At 41.4% G+C, this 25,509-nt stretch overlaps 2 protein-coding genes across 2 annotated transcripts in view; one reads left to right on the forward strand and one right to left on the reverse strand.

Annotated features, from left to right (window-relative positions):
• The window catches only part of KLHL20 (kelch-like family member 20), a 23,862-nt gene extending 3,818 nt beyond the window's left edge, over positions 1-20,044 (forward strand). Inside the window, exons 2-11 of the mRNA XM_009709472.1 lie at positions 2,977-3,550; positions 7,890-8,048; positions 9,204-9,295; positions 10,486-10,601; positions 10,974-11,157; positions 12,349-12,492; positions 12,701-12,834; positions 13,455-13,663; positions 15,407-15,513; positions 18,105-20,044. Coding sequence (XP_009707774.1) covers positions 2,977-3,550; positions 7,890-8,048; positions 9,204-9,295; positions 10,486-10,601; positions 10,974-11,157; positions 12,349-12,492; positions 12,701-12,834; positions 13,455-13,663; positions 15,407-15,513; positions 18,105-18,189 — 1,804 coding nt within the window. The 3' untranslated portion in view covers positions 18,190-20,044. The remainder of the gene's footprint in view (positions 1-2,976; positions 3,551-7,889; positions 8,049-9,203; positions 9,296-10,485; positions 10,602-10,973; positions 11,158-12,348; positions 12,493-12,700; positions 12,835-13,454; positions 13,664-15,406; positions 15,514-18,104) is intronic.
• A 2,222-nt stretch (positions 20,045-22,266) lies between these two features.
• CENPL (centromere protein L) lies at positions 22,267-25,477 on the reverse strand (the record flags this gene model as incomplete). Its single annotated transcript, XM_009709473.1, is given in 4 exon segments — positions 22,267-22,338; positions 23,728-24,270; positions 25,064-25,113; positions 25,270-25,477. Coding segments are annotated over 4 exon segments (873 nt in total), but the record flags the coding sequence as incomplete, so codon positions are not given.
• Between the last annotated feature and the right edge of the window lie 32 nt (positions 25,478-25,509).

Raw genomic sequence — 25,509 nt, forward strand, 5'->3', positions numbered from 1 at the left:
GTTCTTACTAACCAGACTCCTTTTCAGTTAGTTAGTTTAAAGATGTGTTCAGCAGAGTCTCATTTGGGCAGAAAAATCCTGTTCTGTCCTGGCTAGGAAGGACTAGGACTACTGCCTAAATTTGGCCAATTAATCACGTGGCATAAGATGGTCCACGCCTTTGCTCTGTGTCAGCAAAGAGTCTTGGGTGGTGGGATTGACACTTGTTGTAATACATGGTATTCCTTGTGGCAGCATAGCCTTAATCTAATCTTTTTGTACTTAGAATCTGCGCCAGTCTAAAAAGCTGTTTGAAATCTGCTTTAGGGCTAATTTTAGTGGAGTCATCGCTGAGGAAAGCCTACAGGTCTAACAGAGGGGTTCTGCTTTCCAAAAGGAGGTCCTGTCCTGGATGTAGGCTCTCTCTTGTGAGCTGTAGTTACCTGAAGTGGGTTTTTATTTGAAGAATGCTTGTTCTGTGCTTAGATGCTTTGACTGACAGTCTGGTCAAGACAAACTGTCCAAAATTATTACAGTAGCATGTGTCTTAATAGGGCTCTTATTTTTTTCTTTTTTCTCCCAGGGGTTGGTTTGACATAGCTTGAAACCCCTAATGCACAATAAAATCCATTTGGCTTGCTTAGCAAGAGCTAGACTACAGGGGGATTTTTGTCACTACCGTTTTCTTGGTAGAGGAATTAAATTAATTACCCTCTGGCCTTAGCTTCTAAGGACTATGAAAGTAAGCCAATTAGGTAAATTAATCTTTAGCCAAGGTTTCTTGGGGTTTTTGTAGGGGTACCATTAAACTTAGTTTGTGTATGCTGCTGCAAGAAGAGCTTAGCTGCATTGTTCGTGAGGAACTTGGCAGAGCTTTGAAAATGGTTGTCAAACCCCACAAGGTGAATTTGGGCTGGGAGGGACAAGAGTGGGTGGAGGAGAGCGAGAGGCGGTATAACAACAGAAGGATTTGTCAGAGGTGTCAGAAAAGGAGAACAGTGATGGATATAAAAAAGCTGGAGTAGGGATAAAAAACCCAAGGCATTTAAGGTGCAAAGGCTGAGCAGGAGCAAGCAGCAAAACCCAGAGGGGAGACCCAGCTGGATCTGTGTAACCAAGATATGAGGAAGAAGTAATGGTCTGAAACAGCTGAATATGATGATCAAGGAGAAGGTGTGGAGGGAATGGGAAAACAGGCCAAGATGTAAGTGAATAATTTGAACTGCTGCAAAGAGACTGGTTTCCCTGTGGTTAGAAAGTGCATTTGACATAATAATGAGAGGAGAAGATGCAAAGTGTTGGGTTTTTTTTTTTTAATTCTTCAAGCATGCTGCAAAATACATTCAGCAATGGCAAAGCAAAGTTAGATTTCTTTTTAACTCTTAAGATGAATATAGTGAGGTAATGACAGCTCACAAATGCCGGTGTACCAGAAAAGCCGGTAATGGGTATCATGTATTTGGTCTTTCAGTGTATCTCTAACAGCCAATGCACTCTCTGGATAATTCATAACCATCAGTATTCTGGTATTTTGCTCGGTATGCTTTAATTGCTCCAAGTGATGGTTTTCCTTTGAGATGGGAAGAGGCAATAGATTCCTATATTTTCTTTATTTTCATAGTAATTTATATGTCACTGGTGCCGATGCATCTTTTTAAATAATTGTGCATATGATATGTGGCAGAAATTCACATATGCTGGGAACATGCAAAATGGTGTCTCAGTTGCATGCACTGATCTGCTTATTTAGTCTGCTTGCTCAAAATAGAGTTGTTTAGCATTGGTTTCAGTCATAACGTGATAATGAAGCCTGGGGTGTAGGCAGACGTCTCTGCAAAGCGAGGTATGACATGTGTCATCTTGGTTCATCCCTGCAGAAGAGCCTGAGGCAATGCTGCACTCCTATTCTCTTAGGTTAGTAGCATACGTGGTGTGAAGCGTGGTCTGTCAGCATTGTTGTGCTGCTGTGCAGAGGGGTATTGCACTTAAGCCGTGGCAGAGTTGACATCTGCTCAGGGATGTGAGGGATAAAGGAAAGGTACCTGAACTTTTGTAAAGAAGGGCATCAGATAGCTAGCTCCACGTGCAATGTTCTGGGAAGACAGTATGTTTTTCCTACTCTGTGCCAGAAACTTGGTTTGTATATTCTCAAGTTGTTCCTCATCTCTAAAGTTACCATCTTGACTTTATTTTCTTCCTTTTTTGGTAGGCTGAAAGTCGTGGATACTTCAGTTGTTTTGACTTTTTCCTGATTGGTCTGATAATCCCCACTGCTTTCTGCAGTTCTTAGTTTGCCATTCTTGGGAAAGATTAACCTTTTGAAATGTGTCAGGGAAGGTGGATTGAGTCAGAAGCCTCCATAATTCAAAAATAATAGAAGAGGTGATGATTAAATGGGTATTCTGTGAACCTGAAAGATACTTATGGTAGGCTGCAGGCCATTTTAAGTTACCGAAGTCTGTGTGACAGTTTAGTGTGTTCAGATATCAGTGATGAGCGACCCTATCAAAAAGGTAGGTAGAAGAACAGAGAAGTTTGGTTAAATCATGCAGCTGAAATTCTTTGCCGTGGAAATCCATTTCCAGCTCTGTCAAAGAAAACCCGAGTGACAATGGGCAAGTCAGCTAATCTTCTCTGCTTTGAGTCACTCTCTGTGAAATGGGGATAATACTTCTCTACCACACAAGGCGGTTATGAGGTTCGGGTAATAAATATGTATGTGTAGTTGGATATTATGGCAGTGTGTCACGGAAAGCATATAAAAGTAGGTATAAATATAAGCCTATTGCAAGTTGGCATTTGTTTACTTCTAGGCAAGCTTTGGTTTGAGACGGATTCCTCTTTAACGTGATCACGTTCCTTTTTCCACATTCCAGCAAGGAACTACGGACACTGCTGGTTTTGCACTCATAATCGGTGCGAGCTGTAGAGCTTTGACTGACAGTTGGTGGTAGATTAGTTGATGATGGTTCTGTCTTATAACTTGCTCCGCTGCAGGTGTACCAGTACTCGACCAGGAGAGACCGGAATGGACGTGACGAGCCGTTGCACACTCGGAGATCCTAACAAACTGCCAGAAGGGGTGCCACAGCCTGCTCGCATGCCCTACATCTCTGACAAGCACCCTCGACAAACTTTGGAAGTCATCAATCTTCTCCGGAAGCACAGGGAGTTGTGCGATGTAGTGCTAGTAGTCGGTGCAAAGAAGATCTACGCCCACAGGGTGATTTTGTCAGCCTGCAGCCCTTACTTCCGAGCCATGTTCACTGGGGAGCTGGCAGAGTCTCGGCAGACAGAAGTAGTGATCAGAGACATCGACGAAAGGGCCATGGAACTGCTGATTGACTTTGCGTACACCTCTCAGATCACTGTGGAAGAGGGAAATGTCCAGACCTTGTTGCCAGCTGCTTGCCTTCTCCAGCTGGCCGAGATCCAGGAGGCCTGCTGCGAGTTCCTTAAGAGACAGTTGGACCCTTCCAATTGCCTGGGCATCCGAGCTTTTGCTGACACTCACTCATGCCGTGAACTGCTAAGGATTGCTGACAAGTTCACACAGCATAACTTCCAGGAGGTAAGAAGCTAGTGTGCTGGGGTCATGGTGTAAAATGTGTGAACGTGTCCTGAGCGAGCTTTGAGCAATTCTTGTTTTGTGCTCCTTTCCAAATCCTGCCTTTACATCTGCTATGTGCCCTAATAAGGATGGACACCAGCCATTAGGTGGGGAGGAAAGAGGGAAGAGGTACTTGTAGAACTGGCTTGTACTGGTGGTTTGTATATGATCCATAGCATTTCTTCTCTTAAAGTTGTGTGGCGAGTACTACATGGTGCAGGTGTAGTTGGAGTTTGGCATTGAATCTGATGTGGCTGCGCCAGGGTGCAGACATTCCACTCCCCTTTCAGAAATGTTCTGGATTCTACATGATTGGAGGGGAGGCAGGTGTTAAAGTAAGGACAATACACCCATAGAACCAAAAAAATTGGTACTGAGTTTAGGGATAGGAAAAGTGGGTATATGGGGGAGCATACAACTGCCTCAGAGTCTTCAAATCCCTTGCTGTAGCAGAACTAGAGTTTTGCATCTGTTATTCAGCAGAAATTGTTTGAAAGTAATTCAAATGTGTAATTTTGCAGCTGACCTTTATAAATTCAAGTCTCTCTTCCTTTGTTAATTCTGCCTAGATGATTTTTGGGGAAAAAAAAATTGCCAGCAACTGGTTCAGGGAAGGATCAGCATAATAATAAAGGATTCTGTAAGCAATGGTCTGAGAAGAGTGGGTCTTTACTTAACTATTACACCCAGACGCAGAAGGAGCCTGACGCTTAAGTGGTGTCTTTCCCGAGCCCTGGTTGGAAGGGCAAGATTTTGCGTATGTTTTGGAAGCGGCTACTCTCTAGGAGTGCGCTCAGCATGAAGGTCTGTTCCTCTGCTAGAGAGATTCGTCTCTTGCCTTTTCCAGAAACTGTACGCTTCCATCCCTTGGAACAGGTAGCCGGCTGCGGAGAAGTCTTCTCTTTCCACCTGCTTCCCTTTCCAAAGGGAGTAACTCCAGTATCGACTCCTGATGCTAATTTAGTTTCCCCAGAGAAACGTCAGTATGTAAGTGCTGTGATTGACTGCAGCTTGCCAACTTTTTTTTTTCCTGCAGGAAACAAATTGGAATTGTATTAATTTCAGTCAGGTAGTACTTAAGAAAAATATGAGCAGAAGCAAACAGAATTGAACTTGACTGTTGGACACATTGAAGACAATACTTGATATCTAACTGTAGACACATGACATCAGTTTACTCTAAAAGTTGCAATTAAATACATCTTTCCTAACCATAAAGACTAGAAAATAGAATTTTCTGTTTATGATGAGAGCTTATTTTTTTTTTGTAGAACTTGATGATTTCCCAAAAGCCCTACTTTTTAGTTGGCCATTTCATCTGCTCTGTGCTTGCTGTGCATTTCTTTTCTTCTGCATTTTTTTGGGGGGAGCAGGATGGTAACCAGATGGTCGTTCATTTTCAGTGCTTGGTCGTTTTAATGGTTAGATCTCTGGTCGTCTTGTTATTACAGGAGTAGGGTATGCTTACAAGCCTCTAAATAACTTTTTAGCAGCATAACAATTTTGTTGTAAAATGTTTTAGATTTATACCTGCAGCTGGCTGTTAAGAGCTGCTTGCTGTGGGGTTCTTTTCTTTGCAATCCCTCGAAGACAGCTTCCTGTCTTCCTTATCCCTGTTAAAGCACACAAAGGCAAAAGTTTTGGACTTCTGTTTGAGAAAACACTCTCCTCCTCAAAGATGATGCAAATTATAATTGACTTAACTGAATCATGGCGTCTGGAAAACAATTGCTTAGATTAGAGCACTATTTCTTTGGCCTGGGCAGATTTTGGTGTCCCTTTCAGTGCCCTGGGAGTTTTGCAGCTTTTCATCCTTAACAATCACTTCTTTTTCTTCCGCTGTTTCTCTGCAGACAATCTTAGTGGTGCTGCTTGTTGGGATTGTATTCTGTTCTACCGTTATTTTCCATTTGGAGAGTGGATTGGCAATCCTTGATGGAAGCCAGTGACATGGCTACTTAATCATCCTCCACTGTGGAGGCTGGGAACTGATAAAAAATGTGCCTTCCTCTGCAGAGGCTGTGTGGTCATCGTTCCTCCAAGCTGGCAAAAAGAAATGTGAGATGGGAATTTCCTGAGTGGCAATGTAAAATATTAAGCACTAGGCATCAGGCCAACCCGTGCAGTTACTTTGGATGCAGTTTGAATTGCTTCATGTCCTCTGCTGTGCTAACCTCTAGTTCTGTTAATTTTTATGTGTATTGCTGCATTACATCATTAACTTCTCAGTAAAATGTTTTTCCAAGTTTTCCATTCCCCTCAATTTAATTTGTTGCCTAAAACCCCTAGTGAGTCTTGTGCATGTAATGTGAAATGGTTCTATTAACAACTCAGCTGCACAAGAACAGCCTTTGTATTTTTTTGTTTGGTTTCTGACATCTGTGTGAAGGGAAGAAGTATACGTAAGGATGAACAACTTGTACTTTGTACCAACAGACAAAAATTGCACTCTGTATTGTATACGCTGACATTTATTCTATCTGTTTGTAAAAGCAGTAATGCATATGAGCACTGTAGAGGAAATGAAGCCCATCCAATTCTTGTTTAGTAAGCAAGTCAGTCAAATAAACCATTAATATTAGTCAGGTAATTATTAGTGTCCTGATAATTAAGCCAAAATAAGCCAAAGCATTTTAAATAATTATTTGTTTTACTATGTAAACTAACAAGTTGCACAGTAATAATAACTTGGTTTGCAGAAGTGCTTCCAGTACTTTGTATTTTGTGATGCCATTGATGCAAGTGGGTTTTCTGAGGGTGGAAGGGAGAGTCTGGATGATCATCCTTAACTAATGAATTTCCAGAGCCTCTGTTTTCAGAGTCCGAGGCTGCATTTCCAAACTGTCAGGGTAAAGTTTAGGCACAAGCTAGTCTATGTAGAAGGGAGAGAGATGATAGAAAAATGCTGATAAAGATCTTTAATGACCAACCTGGTTCTTACTCTAAGGCTGAAGAAGTGTGTGGGTTAACCTTGTTGTGGCTCTTACTGCCCCTGAAAGCCCACAAGATCCAAGAACAAAGTCTGGTAACTGATCTTATTGCCTGTTGTGTTCTTTTTCAGCAATACTTTCTGTTGTCACTAACTTGGCGGTTTTTACATATTCGCTCAGTGCTCTTAAGTAATTTCTTTAGGTAATTGAAAAGGACTGCACAACTGACTGCTGTTGAGATGATTGTATTTTTCTTAAATTTATGCTGCAAATCATAAAATAAGTCATGGAATTCTAATGTGGTCACAAGTGATAATGACAAGCCAATATGCAGTTATTTTCCATCACTGAACCTCTCAGATTACAGGCTACGGACTGGGAGTGCTTGTAGGGAAGCCAAGATGGCAGTTATCAGTCAAACCATTTCTGCACTTCTCTTTATTTTGATTCTTGCATCTTTCCCATGTACCTGGTATCTGTGCAGAAGACACAGTTGTGCGTGAGCTCTGTAACCTCTCAGGGCAGTCGCAGACTGACTCACGTGTGCTCTCTGCGGTGTTGTGTGAGCAGTTCTGCGGTGGCAGCTAAAGCCTCCTGAGAAACTCAGTCGCTGTCTTGCGTACTGAAGGAATGAGTGTGTTTGCAGATTGTCAATAGCTTGAATTTCACAAGAGATCAGCCCTTAGGGCCTTAGGATGCTCTGATTCCCTCTAAAATGCATCTGGACTTGTGCATACTCTATGTATATATTTAGACCGAATGAAAAAGGCAGGATCAAATGAGTCCGTCTCCCTCTCCTGAAATATTTTCTCTTCTGCCACAAATTGGCGTTCAGAAAGACTTTCCATGTTCTCTGCAATGCCTCTGGTAACTTGTTTCGGAGAGTCTTATTTTTGTGCTGTTTTTGGATCTCTTGTGAATAGAGCCTCTCTATTCAGGTACCACTTTTCAGTCACGTATTTATCACCTATGCAGCATTTTTATTTCTTCTTTATATTAGGCACAGCAAACAAGGAGACTGATTTTAAAGAAGGGTTTTGTTTTTCCTAAATTTTGAAACCTGATCAGTGTGTTCTGAGGTTTAAACCTTTGAAAGCATCCTACAAAAAAAACTCAGTGTAAAATTCACTTTCACTTGCATCCCCATCTAAAAGTGTCTTTGTCGTGCTGCTGGGGACTGCATTCTGCTCTGTGCAGCAAACCCTTCACATGTGGTGATGCCAAAACTGATGGGTATTTGACACTTTACTGGATCAGCCCATTGAAGTGGACTGTATCCCCTTTAGAGTTGCAGTGAAGTGCTGGTGTGGTGAATGGCTCTGGTGCTTTGGCTGCTGTCCTTACTTTTTTTTTCCTTTCCATTTAACCAGGTAATGGAGAGTGAGGAGTTCATGCTGCTTCCTGCCAATCAGCTTATAGACATTATATCCAGTGACGAGTTAAATGTTCGCAGTGAAGAGCAGGTGTTCAATGCAGTAATGGCCTGGGTGAAATACAGCATTCAGGAAAGAAGACCCCAGCTGCCACAGGTAATCTTGAGCGCAGTAACATTCGAGACGGCTCTATCCAGGGGAAGAGTAATGAGGGCTGATATGGTGCTGCCACAGCAGTGTCACAGTTCTGAATCCACACAAAGCCACAGTGATTCTCTCTGACTTCCACCTGTGAGGTGGCTTGCACTTTCCCTTCATCTAGGCTGGAAGGTGCACTGTCTAGAGCCTTCAGTAGGGGTTTTGTTGAATTGTTTCCAGGTAGGCCTTGCCAAACTAGATCACTCCAGTAGTCTGTCCAGACAAAGCTGCCTGCATTGCTTTGAGTGTTGTATAAAAAACATAGGGGATAAGAAAAAGCTTGTCTTCGTTTGCAGTGTATCTTTAAGCTCTGCTGTTTGATTTATGCCTCAGCCCTCATGATCTTATACTGGAGCTTGTCAGAATGGTTTTGTTGAAATACGATGTTTCATCTAAGCCAAGCCATTTCACAGAGAAGTACCCATTCTGACAAAGCTGTCAGCTGGAAAGCCTCTGAAGTCTCAGGCTTTCTGATCAAACGAGGTGAGTCTGCCTGTCTCAGTGTTTCTGCTTTGGAGATAGACATTAAATGCAACTTTATTCAGTTGAGAGCTTTTGAAAATTGTTTTAAATAAACAAACCAAACCAGAAAAACTGATGTTCTCAAGGTAGCTCTTAATGCTCTTGTAGCTCTTTGCCTTTTTAGGCCCCTCTGTCTGTACCTGCTTGTGCCTCTAAATTCTAAACTGTTGTGAAAGGCATGTTGTTTGTTTATTGTTCATTTACTGCACAATACCACTCACATTTAAGAGAGCTAAATGGTTGATAAAACATCTAACTAGTGTTTCAGGAAGATGTATTGACATCTCTAACTTTGTGAAGATTTTCAATTGTGACCTTGTTTGCAGCTGTTAATAGATCCAGCGGATTGTCCCCTTTCAAAGAGTTATTTTCTGCTGGGTATCTAAATTGGTATATTGAAAAGGCAAAGGTGCTGTAAGATGAGCTGCATTTAACTAAAATCCCAGGATCTGGATGTGTAAATGACTGTGTATGTTTGCCAGAGGATTAACTCTTTATCAAAATTTGTTAGCTGCTATTGTTTTCCATTTGACTTTTTGCATCTCTGTGGGTATATGTGGTTTACCATTTATGTTCTGTTTTGTGTTTTAGGTCCTGCAGCATGTCCGTTTACCGCTGCTGAGTCCCAAGTTTCTTGTGGGTACAGTGGGTTCTGATCCGCTTATTAAGAAAAAAAAATGCCGGTAAATCTCCTCACTGATTTACAGAATTGGATTTCGTTGTATTTGCATCTGTTCTCTAAAACTGTGCTGATTTGTCAGTAGTAAATGAGTGATATCTCACAATTTCCTCTTTTGCAACTGGGAGGAGAAGAGATGCGAAAAAGAGTGTTTTCTATTTGCGTAATAGTCAATAGTGTGCGCTAGAAGTGCTTTTGTTCTTTCAAGTTTTCAGTGAAATAGCAAACTCTGTGCAGTTTGACTGTTGGTAAAACACCCTTCAGTGTATTGTTTTCCATTTCACCTTTTTTGTTTCTCTAGCCATGGCCTTCCGTTACAGCTTACCGCTTGCATGGCATTCATGATCTCATTAGGACTTAAAGTAGTTTTTCCATGTAAAAAGTCTGCACTTTGATAACTGAAATGGACTCTGGTATTAGAATGTGCTATTTCCCACAATGGTAGTGCAGGGAAACTGTCATTTCCTTCTCTTTCAGTATGAGTCTCACCTTTCTGGTTCTACAGTTCTGTATCATCTATAAAGCACACAAATTTTCATGTTGTGCTTAATATAAAGAAGTCCAGGGGTAGGCTAAACTGTTCTTTTCCTGAATACTGGGGGAATTCCACATTTGTAGAGGGAAGGAGGACTTTTTTTCTTTTTTGTTTTATTCAAGGATTTGAAATATTAGGATTAGTCCAGGTGGCAAGTCATGAAAAGATGGACAGTGTGAGCTGGCCAGAGCTGATGGAGAAAATATTCATCAGAAGGGTACTATCTCCATCTATTGGTCATGTGTGTATTCTATATTTGTGTGCTTTTTGACTCCTGTTTTGTTCCTAGACAAAACAACTAATTGTTAAGTTTTACCTTGAGGCAGACTGGGTTTTTCTTTTCTGCACAGTAAGCCTGGCAAATCTCTTGTCATAGTTTATCAGTCTTTATAGCAAGCAATTTCTATTATTAACTCTGGCCAAATATTGATACTGGTCTACTGCTGTCACTGTGTAAATGACTTGTAAACAACTGATGAGTGTTTAGGTGACAGTGTATGTCTTAACTGGAGCTATTCATGTACTTACGTGATTTGTGAATACCTGAAGTGCATGACTAGTGCTGGCTGCTCTTGCCATCAGTTTTGATTCGTACCTTCTCCTGAGACTGTTCACTACCAGGTGAACTTTGGAGATTAATATTTTCCTGTCTTGCACAGGGATCTAGTGGATGAAGCTAAAAACTATCTGCTGCTGCCCCAAGAGCGGCCACTGATGCAAGGACCAAGAACTAGACCACGCAAACCCATCCGCTGTGGAGAAGTGCTCTTTGCAGGTATATATGGCTCCTGCTGGCTTAGGTCAGGAGACTCAAGTCTTGGTTTTCTGGTCGTGGTGTTCCCGTAAGGCCAATCTTCACATCGTATTTCTGCAGTGACCTATGTGTTAATATTTGGAGGTTTAAGTTACCCTTTCTTGTTGTGATTTATTTGATGCTATGAATGCCACAGTACTTCCAAACTTAGGTTAGTGCTCTTGAAAATCACTTTCTGTCTTCTAATTATAATCCTCAGAGTGAGTAACTCAGAGATGGGAGTACTGGGTTAAGGCTGACAAAGTCCAGATGGATTACTTGGACCAGGAACACATACAGTACGTGAGCTCAGTGTGTTACTGTGGTGCTGTTTCTTGTGTTTGGTTCCTACAGTGGGGGGCTGGTGTAGCGGGGATGCAATTTCCAGCGTTGAGCGCTATGACCCTCAAACCAATGAGTGGCGGATGGTGGCTTCCATGAGCAAAAGACGCTGTGGTGTTGGAGTCAGTGTTCTGGATGATCTTCTCTATGCTGTGGGAGGCCATGATGGTTCCTCTTATCTTAACAGTGTAGAAAGGTAGGTCTCCATAAGACCAGTGTGCTGAATGTTAACTCCGAATGTTTAAACTTGGGTGCAGCCTCTTAAAAATGAGTTCAGTTTGCCAGCTGTGTTCTTTTTCTTCTGAAAACCTGAAATTTAGATTATGTGTTATCTACGTTTCCTCCTCCCTTGCATACCCCTTCAATATTGTGTTGGTTTACTGCTGAACTAGGACTTCATGTTTAACAGCTTGTGTCATGTTATCCCCAGCTTAATGAGACAAGACATAGCCTTTGGTATAAGGAAGGCATATATAAGAGATGGGTCTAATTGATGGGAGGAGTGATGATCCTGGTTAACCTTCTTTGCAATTGCTGTTTTGTTTTTAGCATTGTTGAGGAAGGCGAGGTTACAGTAAGCATTTCTTAGATGTTGAGGGAAAGATCCTGGAATTTTGTTGTGGAGTGGCAACTAGAGAATTAAGGAGCCTTGGCACTTATACAGAAGAAGGAAAATAGGTCAGTTTTAGAGCTGTGAAAGACTTAAGTCAAACAAGCTTTACCAAGCTTCCTGTTTCTGGGAGCTGCACGTGTCAATCCCTGTGCCTGAAAGCCACATGACTTAAGTACTCGTGGCACTCTAAATCTTGGCCCTGTAAGAAATTCAATGAGCTATACAAATACCTCCTTCCTCCTCGAGCCTCCCCTTCTTCCCATGTATCTCCTTGCAGGCTCCCAGCTTCCCAAATCATGACCCTAGCCTTACATCTCCCATATCCTGCACTGTTCTGCTATGCACCATATTTCCTTGCCTCTGGATTCCCAAGTCCATCTGGTTCCTCCATCTTTTATCTCGAAGTGCAGGTCCCAGTGCTGCCTGAGTTCTTGTGTGGACTGCAGACAACATACAGCAGAGTAACTCTGGTTGCTGCTCTTTGCATAGACGCAAGTTACCACGTATCAGCCAGTCCCTGGTAACCTGCTCTCTTATCAACCTGAACCTTTGATCTTCAGTTTCAATCATCTCAAGCTGCAGTTTGAACATCCCTGGAATAATGTGTATTTGGATGTATTATATCACTTCAGGGGTTTTATCCAAGTTACAAATAGCTGTGTTGCAGTTTAAGCTCAAGATGGGCAAGTTTCACTGCTTTAGTAGTTCCCAAGCAGGGGAGAGTCTGAAGTATACCCGGACAAGCAACTTGTGCTGTTTGGTGTGTTTTTGTAGGTATGATCCAAAGACCAATCAGTGGAGCAGTGATGTGGCCCCCACCAGCACCTGCAGGACCAGTGTTGGAGTAGCAGTTCTTGGAGGCTACCTCTATGCTGTGGGTGGCCAGGACGGTGTCTCTTGTCTCAACATTGTGGAAAGGTACTTTTAATTAAACAAACAGAAAAGGTGGGGTACAGGGAGAAGAGGGTCTCTTAGAAGATGCAGTTGATGCAGATGTGCTGGAGAGGAGGTAAGTACTGTACAAATCTTATGGGGATTTTTGTTTGGAGAGAATAAGTTCAGTCTTCCTGCCCCTTTGTGAAGATGTTTACACTTCACTAAGCTTTGATGTTTATTCTTTTGCCAGGTATGATCCCAAAGAAAACAAATGGACTCGAGTGGCTTCCATGAGCACCAGGCGCCTGGGAGTGGCAGTGGCTGTGCTGGGGGGTTTCCTCTATGCTGTGGGAGGCTCTGATGGAACTTCTCCTCTCAATACTGGTATGCCTTTTCCTGTCCCTTAATTGCAGTCAGCACTTGTCATGGTCCTATTTGTCCTTAGTGTCCCCAGATGGCTGTTGAATATCTTAGTGGTCAGTTTGCTGTGGTTTTTTTCTTCTTTAAATATGATTTTTGCCATACAGTAATTCACTCTCCAGTCTTGTGAGCCTCTATTACCTGGTTGTGTGTCATTTTTTTTCATTCTCGATGCTGCATTTGGCAGTGTGTCCTGAATACAGTACTTTGATCGTTTGCGTAACAGTTGCAAGCACGTATTTTTTCCTGCAGTAGCCCTTTTCTGCTGTAGGAAGGGAGGTGCCAAAGGTAAAACTACTGCAAGATGGTAATGCAGGTCAGTCTGTAGCATTGCCAGCTCCCTCTTGAGTGAAGATGCTGAGTGTGATTGATTGTGTAGGGCTGGAGACAGGAGAGATAATAGCAAGCATTCTATAGAAAAAAAGCATAAGAGTGAGAGATAACAAACTGGTTCATCATACTTTTGATGTGTGGAAATAGTAGCGTCTTTACAGATTGAGCAATACGTTGGATGCAGGTTCAAAACTGCTAACACCCACTGCCTGCCAACCCTGTTGTCCTAAGATGTGTCATTTCCTCTGCAGTGGAACGCTACAATCCCCAGGAGAACCGCTGGCACACAATTGCACCCATGGGCACGAGGAGGAAGCACCTGGGCTGTGCGGTATACCAAGACATGATATATGCGGTGGGAGGCAGAGACGATACGACAGAGCTCAGTAGTGCTGAGAGATACAACCCTCGAACTAACCAATGGTCTCCTGTTGTGGCCATGACATCCCGCCGGAGTGGAGTGAGTTTGGCTTGGTTTCTTGTCTGTGCTCTACATCATCACGTGGTGAGAGCACAGGGTGGAGTATCGTGAGGTTTTTCTCTTGTTTCCTCTGTACCCTCACCTATCATCTTCTGCGAGGGGAAAGGTTTGCAAAAAATCGAAGCTCTTTAGCAAGACTAGAGAATGAAGTGGTAGTCATGTTATGCCAGAGACAGCTGTTTAACGTGCCTGAAGATGGGGAAATGCAAGGGTCATTTGAGGGTCTTTTTTTAAAATAGTTTTAGTCCGTTACATGGACTCAACTAATTAGGCCTGAAACAGAGGAGTTCTTTAGTTTTTTAGTTGGTGAAGTAGCCGTACTTGGTATGAGATACTGTTAGAAAACTCTATCAAAATTAGTACCTGGGTTTCATCCTGTGACACACTTTGCATGAATTAGGTGAACATACCTACTTGCACAGAAGAAAGAGCTGGGAAACTGGGCAAGCGTTAGTATTTAGATACAAACTTCCAGCTAAGTGTGGGGTTTGTGGTTTGTTGTTTTTTTTTTTTTTCCCCTTCAGATGTGTGCAGGAACAAGGTTTCTGCGCTTTCACTTGGTATGTTGCCTCTCTTCACCAAATCCTGTTAGTATGAGGAATGACAGCATGTTCTCATCAACTGCTAATCTTCCTGCTTTCTGTAGACATGTGAACAAAAGATTAACATAGTGTTTTAAGTAGTCATTGTGTTTGGGCAGATGTAAATGTTATGAATATTTATCATTGGATACTGGATTATATAGTAAAGAGTGGATTCATTCTGTCTGTATGTTAGTATTTCAGTGTCCGGTGAGGCAAGTATGAATCATAATTTGAGCAACTACTGGTTTTGGAGGCAGAGAATATATATTTCCATCCTCAAAGCATATAATACACTGTCCAACACTAGTACTTTTTAGTTACTGATTAGGCATTGACTTTTCATGAGCTGCTTCTGTATTTTCTTTCTGTAGAAACTGCTAAACAGATATATCTGTATCTGCAGCTCTCCTGAGTTTTCTAGCTTCCTCAAAGCCAAATCAAGGACCATTTTACATTGTGTTCTTGTCATCTTTTTTCTGTTATGCCATGAGAAGTTTTCATTGGAAGTGATCTTCCTAAACCACAGAACCATTTGAGATTTCAGTGATTTTGTGCTTCAGCAGAAAGACAAAATAGAAAGGCTGAAGGGCACAGTGTCTACAGATTGTCCAAGCCCAAGAGGAGCAGGTGTGGGGCTTACGTGTGGTTCTCATAGTTTAAGCAAGCATTCCAGGCTGTAGGCTGGCAGATACTTTGGTGCATGCATGTCACACTTGGTGAAGAATTTCTGTCCAGGACATAATAAGTTTTGGCTGATAAAGGCTTAGGTTCTCATGTATCTATTATCATTCAAGCAGTTCTAGTTCTTGTAGCTGGCAGTAAGGGGAACCTTCTGCTTTTTCTTTAAGAGATTCTCTATTTTGAGATATATGTTTAGCCTAAAAAATAACGAGACATGAAAAGTTATTTTATTTGTTGTTTCCCCCCCCAACAACAACAAAACCCCTCCCCAAAACCCCCAAACAAAAAACAACCCCCAAACAAATAAACAAACCTTTACTGCAGACTGCTCTTTCGCCAAACATGGTTATTAAATCCTTTTATTAATATTTAAATATTAAACTCTTCTTTTCAGGACCTGTCTTCTTTTGAGGACATCCCAGCTAAATAGCTACTATCTGTGGTGGTTATTTTGCAGGTTGGCCTCGCAGTGGTGAATGGACAGCTGATGGCAGTGGGGGGTTTTGATGGTACAACGTACTTGAAGACCATTGAGGTGTTTGATCCAGATGCTAACACATGGAGGTAACTTAAGTTTGTGAAACAATCAAATAGTGATCTCCAGCTGTAGCTGCTGCCACCCAGCTGGAGCTCTCCCAGCCAAGTTAGAAATGTGATGTACACCATAGCGAAAAACTCGGGTGTGGTAGCCAGCATAATGTTCACATTGTAGCTTGTTGGCTTGTGTGAAAGTGTAAGAAAGAGAATCATGTTTTGAAAAATATCCCAATATGCCATTTAGCTATGGCATCCTCATGTCTATGATATGGGAGTAGTAAGCAGTTGAGAAACACTTTCTTGCAGATTTCTGCTTGAATTCCAGCCATTGACTCCATGTCAAGTGAAATGGGAGCGAGTTTTCAATAGTTTTTCTCATCCAAGTATCCCAACAGATTTAACCGACACTTAAGGCATAAAGTCTCATTGCATCTTTGCAGGTACAAAAATGGTGTGTAGGTAGGTTATTGAGACCCAGAGAAAAATAAATGATTTAGCAGACTTTTGGGTAGCAAACAAAAGGTCATAGCAAAATCTATTTTGATTTTTAAGTGCTGCTTTTCAACATAACAAAAATGGACCACATTGAGAGAGATATACCCCTTCTGTTTATTTTGGGCTGAGTCTCTTCTGCTTCCCAGAACTTTTCCAGTTTTGGGCCCCTCACTATAAGAAGGACATTGAGCTGCTGGAGCGTGTTCAGAGAAGGACAACAAGGCTGGTGAAGGGCCTGGAGAAAAAGCCTTATGAGGAGCGGCTGAGGGAGCTGGGGTTGTTTAATCTGGAGAAGAGGAGGCTGAGGGGAGACCTGATCGCCCTCTACAACTACCTGAAAGGAGGTTGTAGTGAGGTGGGGATTGGGCTCTTCTCCCCGGTAATCTCGTCCCCGATAGGACGAGAGGAAACGGTCTCAAGTTGCGCCAGGGGAGATTCAGGCTCGACATTAGAAAGAACTTCTTCACTGTTAGAGTTGTTAGGCATTGGAACGGGCTCCCCAGGGAGGTGGTGGAGTCATCGTCCCTGGAGATGTTCAAAAAACGTTTAGATGTGGTACTTCAAGACATGGTTTAGTGGACAGGGTGGCATCAGGTATATGGTTGGACTTGATGATCTTTGAGGTCTCTTCCAACCATAATGATTCTATGATTCCCAATAAAACTAAGCTTGCCCTTAGCAAAAGGAGCTCACAGTCATGATGTAGAATTCGGCCTACTCATTTTTTTACTTTCAAGCTGAGGCTCTGATTTCCAGATCCTTTTGGAGGAGCTGAAACAGAACAATTTGAGCATATGATGTTCTTCCCCTTTAAATCTGCAAGACAGCAATTAGAAGAATTTCATCTGACTTACAAGCTGAGAGAAATCATATGAAATTGCTGATCAAAAACATGTACTGAGCAGTACATGTTTTCTTATTTCTTTTCTAGTCATAACTACACTTGAAAGCAATTGCCTGTGTATTTGTTCCCAAATCTAATTAGTATTAAATTTCAAGTTCGTATCTGTATTCTTGCTGTTTTAGTAATCTGGCAGGAGTGGGGAATAGAAAGAAATTGATGTCATCTTTCCTTCCAGCCTAGTAATACTAGTAGATTAACCCTTTCCCTATGAGATAAGCTGTCATAAGGGGAAGTTCCTTCACTGCTTCTTGTTTGTTGAGTTATGGACAATGCCTTTTGAACTGCTGAGAAAACCAGTTGAGTAGAGAGTAATACCTACTTCATATTCCTTAGCTGAATGGTACCGGCTACTTCCAGTGACAGTAGTAAGATGCCTAGAGTTAGGGGTTACTGCCTGGGCTAGCATTCACAGAAGTTTAGGAGATTGTTCAAGGTATTAGCTTGTGAATTTTTTTTCCCTCCCACTGCATTCAATATAGCTGATCGAAATCTGTGGTCTTCTCTTTCTTTTGTTTGCTGAACTTCTTGCTCTGTGAAGGATATTTTTTTATTTGTGTAGCCTGACCAAGAAATGCTTCTGACACAATTAGGGTTTAACAAATTACATCGGTAGGAGTTGTTTGAAGAACTTGCTTCTCCTGTTTCTGCCAGCAGACTTCAGTGGCACAGAGGGGAATATGCAGCTGAAGTGAGTAGGATGCTGGGAGTCTATAGGGATCAGATTTCCATGTGAAATGCAGGCACCATTTCAGTAACATTTTGGAGAAACAGATGGTGCTTGGGATGTGTTACATCTTGGTTGGATCAGCTGAATTTAGGGTATTAGAAATAGAAAAGAAATAGTTGAATTGTAAGTAGCACACCTATCCTTGTTCTCGTGTTTGCCAAAATGTAGCCCAAGGTCAGCTAGAGCCTGCAAAGTTCTTCTCTGTCTTGCACATTACCAGTCAGGGAGAAAGCAGATGATTACTCAAGTAACAGAAAACTGCGATGTCAAACGAGAAGCCGTTTCTGTTTTGAGAGAGACAGGCATGAGCAAATACAGCTGTTTACCTTGGAAGTATATAAAATGACTGCTACCCAACTTACTTGTCATGATCCACTTTAACCAGAGGTTAACAATGGTGTAATTGTGCTTACACAGGCTGGTTCAGTCTTTCCCATGGTAGCTCCATGAAGGAGCTGAACCAGTGTGACCACTGAAACCTTGTCTTTGCAGGTTGTATGGTGGGATGAACTATCGGCGGCTGGGAGGAGGAGTAGGTGTTATCAAAATGACACACTGTGAATCCCATATATGGTAAGCATCAAGAGGGAGGGAGACCCCTTGGTTCTCATTCCTAGAAAAACTGAAGAGACTTGTTGACACTGGACCTCTTTGCAGCTCTAGTATGCACGGTCTAGATCCAATGTAACTCTTTGCTGGTGACTCTTTCTATGGAATTATAAAAATTACTTCTGTGAGAGTATGCCCAATGGGAGACCATGTTGTCAGACTCCAGGGAACCACTGGACAAAAGTAGAAGTGTTGCTTATGTCCGTATTTTTTCTAAATGGTCTACATTTTTGAATAAACCAAACTGTAAAAGTTATTGTAGCGTAAACAATGCTGATGTAGAGACTACATGCTATACCAGGAATCTGGCAAGGAGGAGGGTTTCCTGCTTACCCTCCTGCTGTGTGAGCAGTGGATGTGGCAGCTGTGTGGTGGGCGAAAGAGGAAAGTGATACAGAAAACATTGCTTTTGCCTTATTTACAGAGAGCTTCAAAAAAAGTACTTGACCTGCAAGGTGCCACCTTTGCACAGAAGCTTTTCTGTGCACAGAGTATATTTATTTTTTCATTTAATTTGTATCATGTATTTTCTTTGTATTGCTCACAGCGATAATTCCAGCTTTTTATATACATATATTTGTGTGCATATATATATGTATGTATTTTTTTATATATATATATATGTGCATGTGCGATTTGAGTTTTGACAAGCTGGTGGTTAGGGCAGGGCTATGTCCTGCCAGCTATTGTGGTTCCAACCCTTGTGGTATGTTTTAGGGTCTCTTAAGAGTACAGGAGAGCTAAGAGGATGGGTGCCCCGAGTATCTTTTCAGTCTTGCTGGAAGCAAGAAGTAGAACTGGAACTCTCATCTATCGACTGAATCAGTGAAGTGCCCAAAAAGGGTGAGAGTGAAAGGATTTCAAATGATGCCTTTTTACTGTACAGTGTATGGTACAAAAGTTCAGCTTTTGTCTCTCCCCTCCCCTGTATATGAACCGAGAAACAACTAGTTGTTGCTTACTTATAAAAACCTTTTTCTGACTTTGCCTGCTAGGTATCAGTTTTTGTCTGAAGCTGGGATGCAGGTATTGTCTGTTAATTCTGACTCACCTAGATCAGCACTTACTTCTCAGGTTCTTGCTAGAATGGCAGACTCACAGTCAGCTCCTGCTAAAAAAAGCATCATCTTAGCTGCCCTCCTGTCTCTTGTCTGTGTCTTTAGAATTCCTGTTGTAAAACACTGACCATGATGAGATGGTACCCTCCCTTTTAGTGATTTATCTTTTTTTATTTTTTTAATGCACTTTGCCTGTGTTTGTTTAGAGCAGGGAAAGGTATGAGGCTCATTAAAGAGTTTGGAGGGGAGAGACTGTTTGCTGGCACTGTGGGTAACTGTCATGTTTCAGTGACTGCAGAGGCACCCAGGGGTGGGGAAGGAGGAACTCTAGACTCAAAGGTTCTGATATGTTTGTACTGTAATTTCTGTCTAGTATGAAAGAATGCCCTTTTGCACCTGATATAACTTTGGACCTTACTAAATCTGATTTTAAAAGAGTGAGAGGACTGTAAATTCTTGAGATGAAAAAGGCAGTGCTGACATCTTAAGTTCTTTAACTTCATAGTTTGATTCATGTAACTCAGATTTTAATGTGCTTGAATATAGTAAAAACTACACTACAGTAATAAATGGGTCATTAAAACTTTTTTAAAAGCCCCTTTTCCCTTAAAGGTTGGTATTCTTGTGTTTACATATGAGGATCATTTGCACCTTTACAAGGAAAACAAGTATTCTGTAAACAAATGTTTACATGTATCATTTATGCTTTTTTCTAGCATGAGTAACTTGTATAAATAGTGCTATCTTAATAAATTTCTTCTATGCTGTTCTTTGTTCGTTCCTTTGGTGAAAGCAGCGGACTATGCTTTTGTATAGTTTGTGTGGACACAGATGCTGGGTTTCTGCCCGTGCCCTGCCCCCCCAATACCAGTCCAAGTAAAACTGGCTTAAAAGTCTGCTGTTTAGTGTTACCCTCAAGTGCTTAGAAGCACTTCATTCAGAAACAGCTTTTTCTGGAAGAAAACATCTGGACTATTGGGCGAAATCTAGCTCTGTTCACTTAACTGCAGTTATCAGTGAGGGCTATATCCCAGTCTGCAAACAAGCATGTAAAAAAGAGAAGAAAAAATGGCTTTTCATTCCAGCAATACCTTACAGCTAGGCTGTAATAGATACCACACATACATAGCAAAGCATCCCTCTCGAAAGCAGAGTATGGCTTCAGTTCATATATAATATATATTCCACTGGAGTTTCACATGTTATTAGTCTGTGTTCTTAAGGCAACAAAGAGGTTAAAAGAGGCTATATGGAATTTAGTTTTTTAGAGATTATTTATGCAAATTTATTGGAAAGAGCTGAGCCTTAGATTTAAAACTAAGCCATGGGTGTAACAGTCCTGTTTTCAAATCAAATACAGGTGCCAGTTATGTCAGACCTCCTACTCCTGCTTTACCCAGTGTTCCTCTGAATCGAGATAGCAAGCTTGGTCTAAGATGTTTCATAAAAGGAAACTAAAGCACCAGAAGTGATAGTTTAAATAGCTGCTGAGCTGTCAAGACCTTCAGAAGATTGCTTAGCTGCTTCTACCAGGGTAAGAGTTATGACTTTACAGACTGCAACCTTTACACACAAAAACAATCCATCTTCAACTAGTAAACAAAAATGAAAACCAAGTACATGTTTCTTTGGCTAATTCTGGAAATAGATTATTAAAAGTAGATTAGGAACTAGGCATACAATTATCATATTAGGCAGTTACATGTTTGCATGGCTGGTTCATCTCAATGTTGCTGGGGAGAAGAATGAAGAATGTTGTTAGTGACAGCTGACAAATCCTGAAATGATGTGGTTTGGCAAAGAAGGGAAAACTTGCATCCCTGCTTAGGGGGAAGGTCACAGCACAAACTCATCAGTCCTTGGAGATGCTACACAAGTGTGAAGCCGTTACAATTAAATTCTATAGGGAACTAGACTTTAAATTTTGCTGCTCACAGGATTATTTAATAGGTAACAATTAGTAGTTTAGTCAAGTAAGCTATAACACCATACAAGTATATATTTATACAGGCATAGGTGGTCTTTACTTTGCTCAAGACCAATCTATTGGAAAACAACGGCAAATATTTTCTTTATTTAGCAGTGTAATACAAAAATCATAACACTTAGCATATACTTATTCTACTTCCTTTCTGCTCGTTTAAGCTATAGCCAGGCACTGCGCACTAGCTCTCTGAACTCCTACCTCCTGTAGAAGGGAGAGATCCAATATAAAATTTTAGCACTCCTAGCTCCAACCTCAAGAGCTCTCTGGCCTACAAGATTACATCCAAGACAACAAACATCAGGCAAAACATAGTAAATACCAACTTAGACACAGACCTCAATTTCTTATGTATTAACTTGTCTGAGAGGACCAACAGGCTGGACACACAAGGCAGTTGTCAGTCTCATGCTGTTCACCTTAGCCCAACTGGGACATAGATGAACACTTTACAACCACAACCAACTGGCCTTAGCAGACTAGAAAGGAAGTTAGAAACCTGGATTTTTTCTTCCCTGGGTTGTAGAGTATGCACCCTTTCCTCAGGTGTGCTTGACTTTTTGCATTTAGATTGGCCCAAGAGTAGTCACAGTTTAGCTAAGGCTAAGGTCTGTATAGCTTAGGCTATCTAGTTACGTGAAAACCAACTTGCTCTTTGAAAGAACAGAAATACCTGCCAGTAAGTTGCATCCAAGAATTTGCTAAGTTTATCTTCTAGCCCCTGGCTGATACCTACACATAAATGAACAGTGATTATGATAAAACAAAGGTGCTTAAGAAGCTATTAGAAGTTTGTACTGTAGCCTTTCTCTAGGGCAAAATATCTGCTTGTCTTCGCTGTGCATGACATTGAAGTTGCCAAGTTGAGTGCAGGAGTTAGAAGTCTAATTTTGGACAGCCAGTGTGAAAGGAAAGAAGATACTGCAGGAGTGAGTTCAGTTTCTCAGCATACATCTTCCAACAGAAGATGCCTTTTTAGCATGAAGATTTGCTGAAGTTACTCTCACTGTATCTGAGAGATTGCTAGTTCCGTCAGTAGCATCAGCACTCCAGTTAGGTATTGGCTTTGGAGAAACTGCAAGAAAGCAAAAAAAGCATGTAAAAACCAAAAATGGCAGTTCCCAGATTGCCACACCCTTAAATGGTTGGAAACCAATTGCCAAGTGTTCCACGTGATTCCTCAGTGTCTCTGTTGTTGTTTGCAAGGTACCTTTGTTACTATTTTGACCCCGGATATGAGGAAAACACACATGCCTACAAGCTGCTCCTTTCAGAGCCCTCTGACTTCTGCTCCTGTCCTGTGTGCAGCAAGGTACCCAAGAAATGCCCTGCTCCTACTCCAGCTTTTTGGAAGGTGAGAATCCTAGCACTTCTGCTCCTTCAGCTACCTCCCTCCTTCTGTAGGAAGGCCAAGGAGACTATGCCAGTTTCCTTGAATACCCTTATGTTCCCATACTGAATATGTCCGACCTGAACTCATTATCCCCACTATGGAAGAGCCATAACTGAGTTTACATAACATATATTCCAGAAGAGAACCCTTCTTCAGAAAGCCTATTCAGTTGAGTATCTCTTGTGTTTACTTGCCTCTAACATAAAAAGTTGTTTCAGCCACTTTTAAACTACAATGGATAAAAACAAGCAACGTAACACTGACATGAGCGGTTTGCACTTGTCCTACCAAAGGCCGAAATTGTTAAGAGACGCTTCCCAGCGAAGCTTATTTTCTTTCATTTGATGAACTCATGCTCCAGGAAAGGTGCATGAGTGGGGTCCCAGTTGTAGCCTCTTAACATTCCCTCTGGACCCAGAACAATGAAGTCAGCCCATCATAGACAGACTAAATTTAAGCATTTGCATTTACAGAAACTGTTCTTTAAGTCAGAAGACCATATTGTATTGCATGAAGAAACTTCAGGACGGTTTTAAAGGTATTATAGATACCTCTATATGAAGACCAGCACCTTTATGAAAAGGGTTACAAGTAAAGTAGTTTTAAGCAAGATCTTTTCACTCTTAAGATTATCTGTTGTCTCTTGGCTCACCCACAGACCAGTTATTTTTATATAGCAGGTTAATTATGTTTGTCTTCTGCTTGTGTCCTAACTGCAGTGCTAGAAAGCTAATTAACTTTTTTTAAGGTTTTTGATCAAGTTTGGGAACTTTTTAAGCCTAAGTTTTGGCCAATGGGCAAAGAAACTCTCCTGTTCATACCACACCTATTTCTGGCCTATGACTAGGGTTAGTAGCTTCTGCTGCAATACAGTAGTAAAATACTGTATTGCTAGCTGCCCCAACTCTAGAACTAATTATGACTAATAAAAGCTGAGGGCTTAACAACTTGTAGAATATTATGCATAAGAAACATGAAACCTTCATTTTTAAAAGTAAGGCATTTCTAGACAGGTACAGCTATTTTATTTGTCCAGCATTAGTTAGGACAACATGCTACTTAAGACCTCACCTTTATAATCCCATCACAGTGTGCTGAGGCAATTGCTGTAGAAACTTTCACCAGTTTTGTAGCTGACAAGTGGATCTTAAAGTGTCTGTGGAAGTGAGAGTAAAGGCAGTCCATAAAGACATCCACTTCTTCTTGAGTGATCTCTCCTGGAGTTTTTTGGACTGTGTCCCACAGAGCTTTTGCATCCTCTGGATGAATGGCATATGAAATATCCAGAGGCTGGGGCAGACAGGGGACAGAGAAAACGAGTTCCATGGCAGATGCGGTTTTGTCCACTTTACATCCAGTCCACATAGCTGCCATCCAACTGAGATTGAAAGGGCTGATGGCTAAACGACGGAAGTAGCAGTCAAAAGTCTTCTGAAACCAGCTTCCAACAATGGACGTGTAACTCTCTGCCCCATTAACAAGAAACAGAGGTAAACAAGTGAAGTCCTCTGGCACGTTCTTGGAAAGATCATCTCCAGACACACAGCAGAACCAGCCTGACCATATCAGTTTCTCTTCTGAGTTTTTTGGGGAAGCTGGTGATCTCAGAGAAAGCTGGGAAGGTGAAAAGAAGCAGTTGAATGCTGCAGAGCAAGTTGGTGTGTGGTTGTTTTTTTTTTTTAGCCAAAAACATTTTTCATTTTATAGTTTCAAGTCCTTGGTAGAAGTTTTTTCTTGGAGCCTCATATGCAACATTTTTTTTTCTCTAAAGCTCATATTCAGTCTATCCGTTACATCCCTAAAAGATGCACGCAATTCTGCTGAAAACAGCAGAAGCAGCACTTTTTACTTCATTAGGAACAGTCCTGAGATCTGAGTTTATGCCACTTTTTATTGGAGTTTATGCAGAAGAGCCAGTCCATGGTACATCCTATAACCATTACCCTACTGAACTTGGCATTTCAGTAGCACCTTTCACTTGAAGCAAAGCATTTCAGAAATATTAATTAGACTTCAGCTATGGCCAGGAGGTAAGATCATACCAACTTTATCCAGGAAGCTAAATAACCTGTCAAAGTTCTTGCAGTAAATTGACTGCTGAACTAAAAAATTAGACAAAGATTACTCCTTATAGTATTACGCTGATCTTACCAAGGAGTTGAACTCAAAATTGCAATTAAATGTATCCAATGCTTATGAGATTATCAGTTCCAGTTAAAAATAGGCAGGATTCACTGTCATTAAATCTCAACAGATACTACAGTAGTTATTCCATACAGCTAGGGCTTAGGTTTTTGTTTGTTTTTGTTTGTTTTTTTAAGAGACAGAGTGCTTTATGACAGCAAAAGCAATTTGTACAACACAAATCTTAATTACAATTACCAAAACTGCTAGGAAGACTCCTTACCTGCACGAGAATCGCAGCCTGGTCTTGGTCACTGCCTTTCTCAACAGATACTACAGTAGTTATTCCATACAGCTAGGGCTTAGGTTTTTGTTTGTTTTTGTTTGTTTTTTTAAGAGACAGAGTGCTTTATGACAGCAAAAGCAATTTGTACAACACAAATCTTAATTACAATTACCAAAACTGCTAGGAAGACTCCTTACCTGCACGAGAATCGCAGCCTGGTCTTGGTCACTGCCTTTCACCGACTTCCACCGCCAGCCCTTTCTGTTTCTCGGCAGCAATAAAAGCACTAAGCAGCCTAGCGTAATCCCTCAGATGAGCGTTAGAGAACTTGTACAGGGGGGTCACGCTGTATAAGGTCCACTGCTTGCGCAGTAGAAACGCTGTCCTCTGGGGATCTGCGTTTTCCTTAAAAAAAAAAGAAGAAGATAACGTTAAAATCCAAC

Source organism: Cariama cristata, unplaced genomic scaffold (genome assembly GCF_000690535.1).
Source record: "Cariama cristata isolate BGI_N322 unplaced genomic scaffold, ASM69053v1 scaffold16621, whole genome shotgun sequence".
NCBI lineage: Eukaryota > Metazoa > Chordata > Aves > Cariamiformes > Cariamidae > Cariama > Cariama cristata.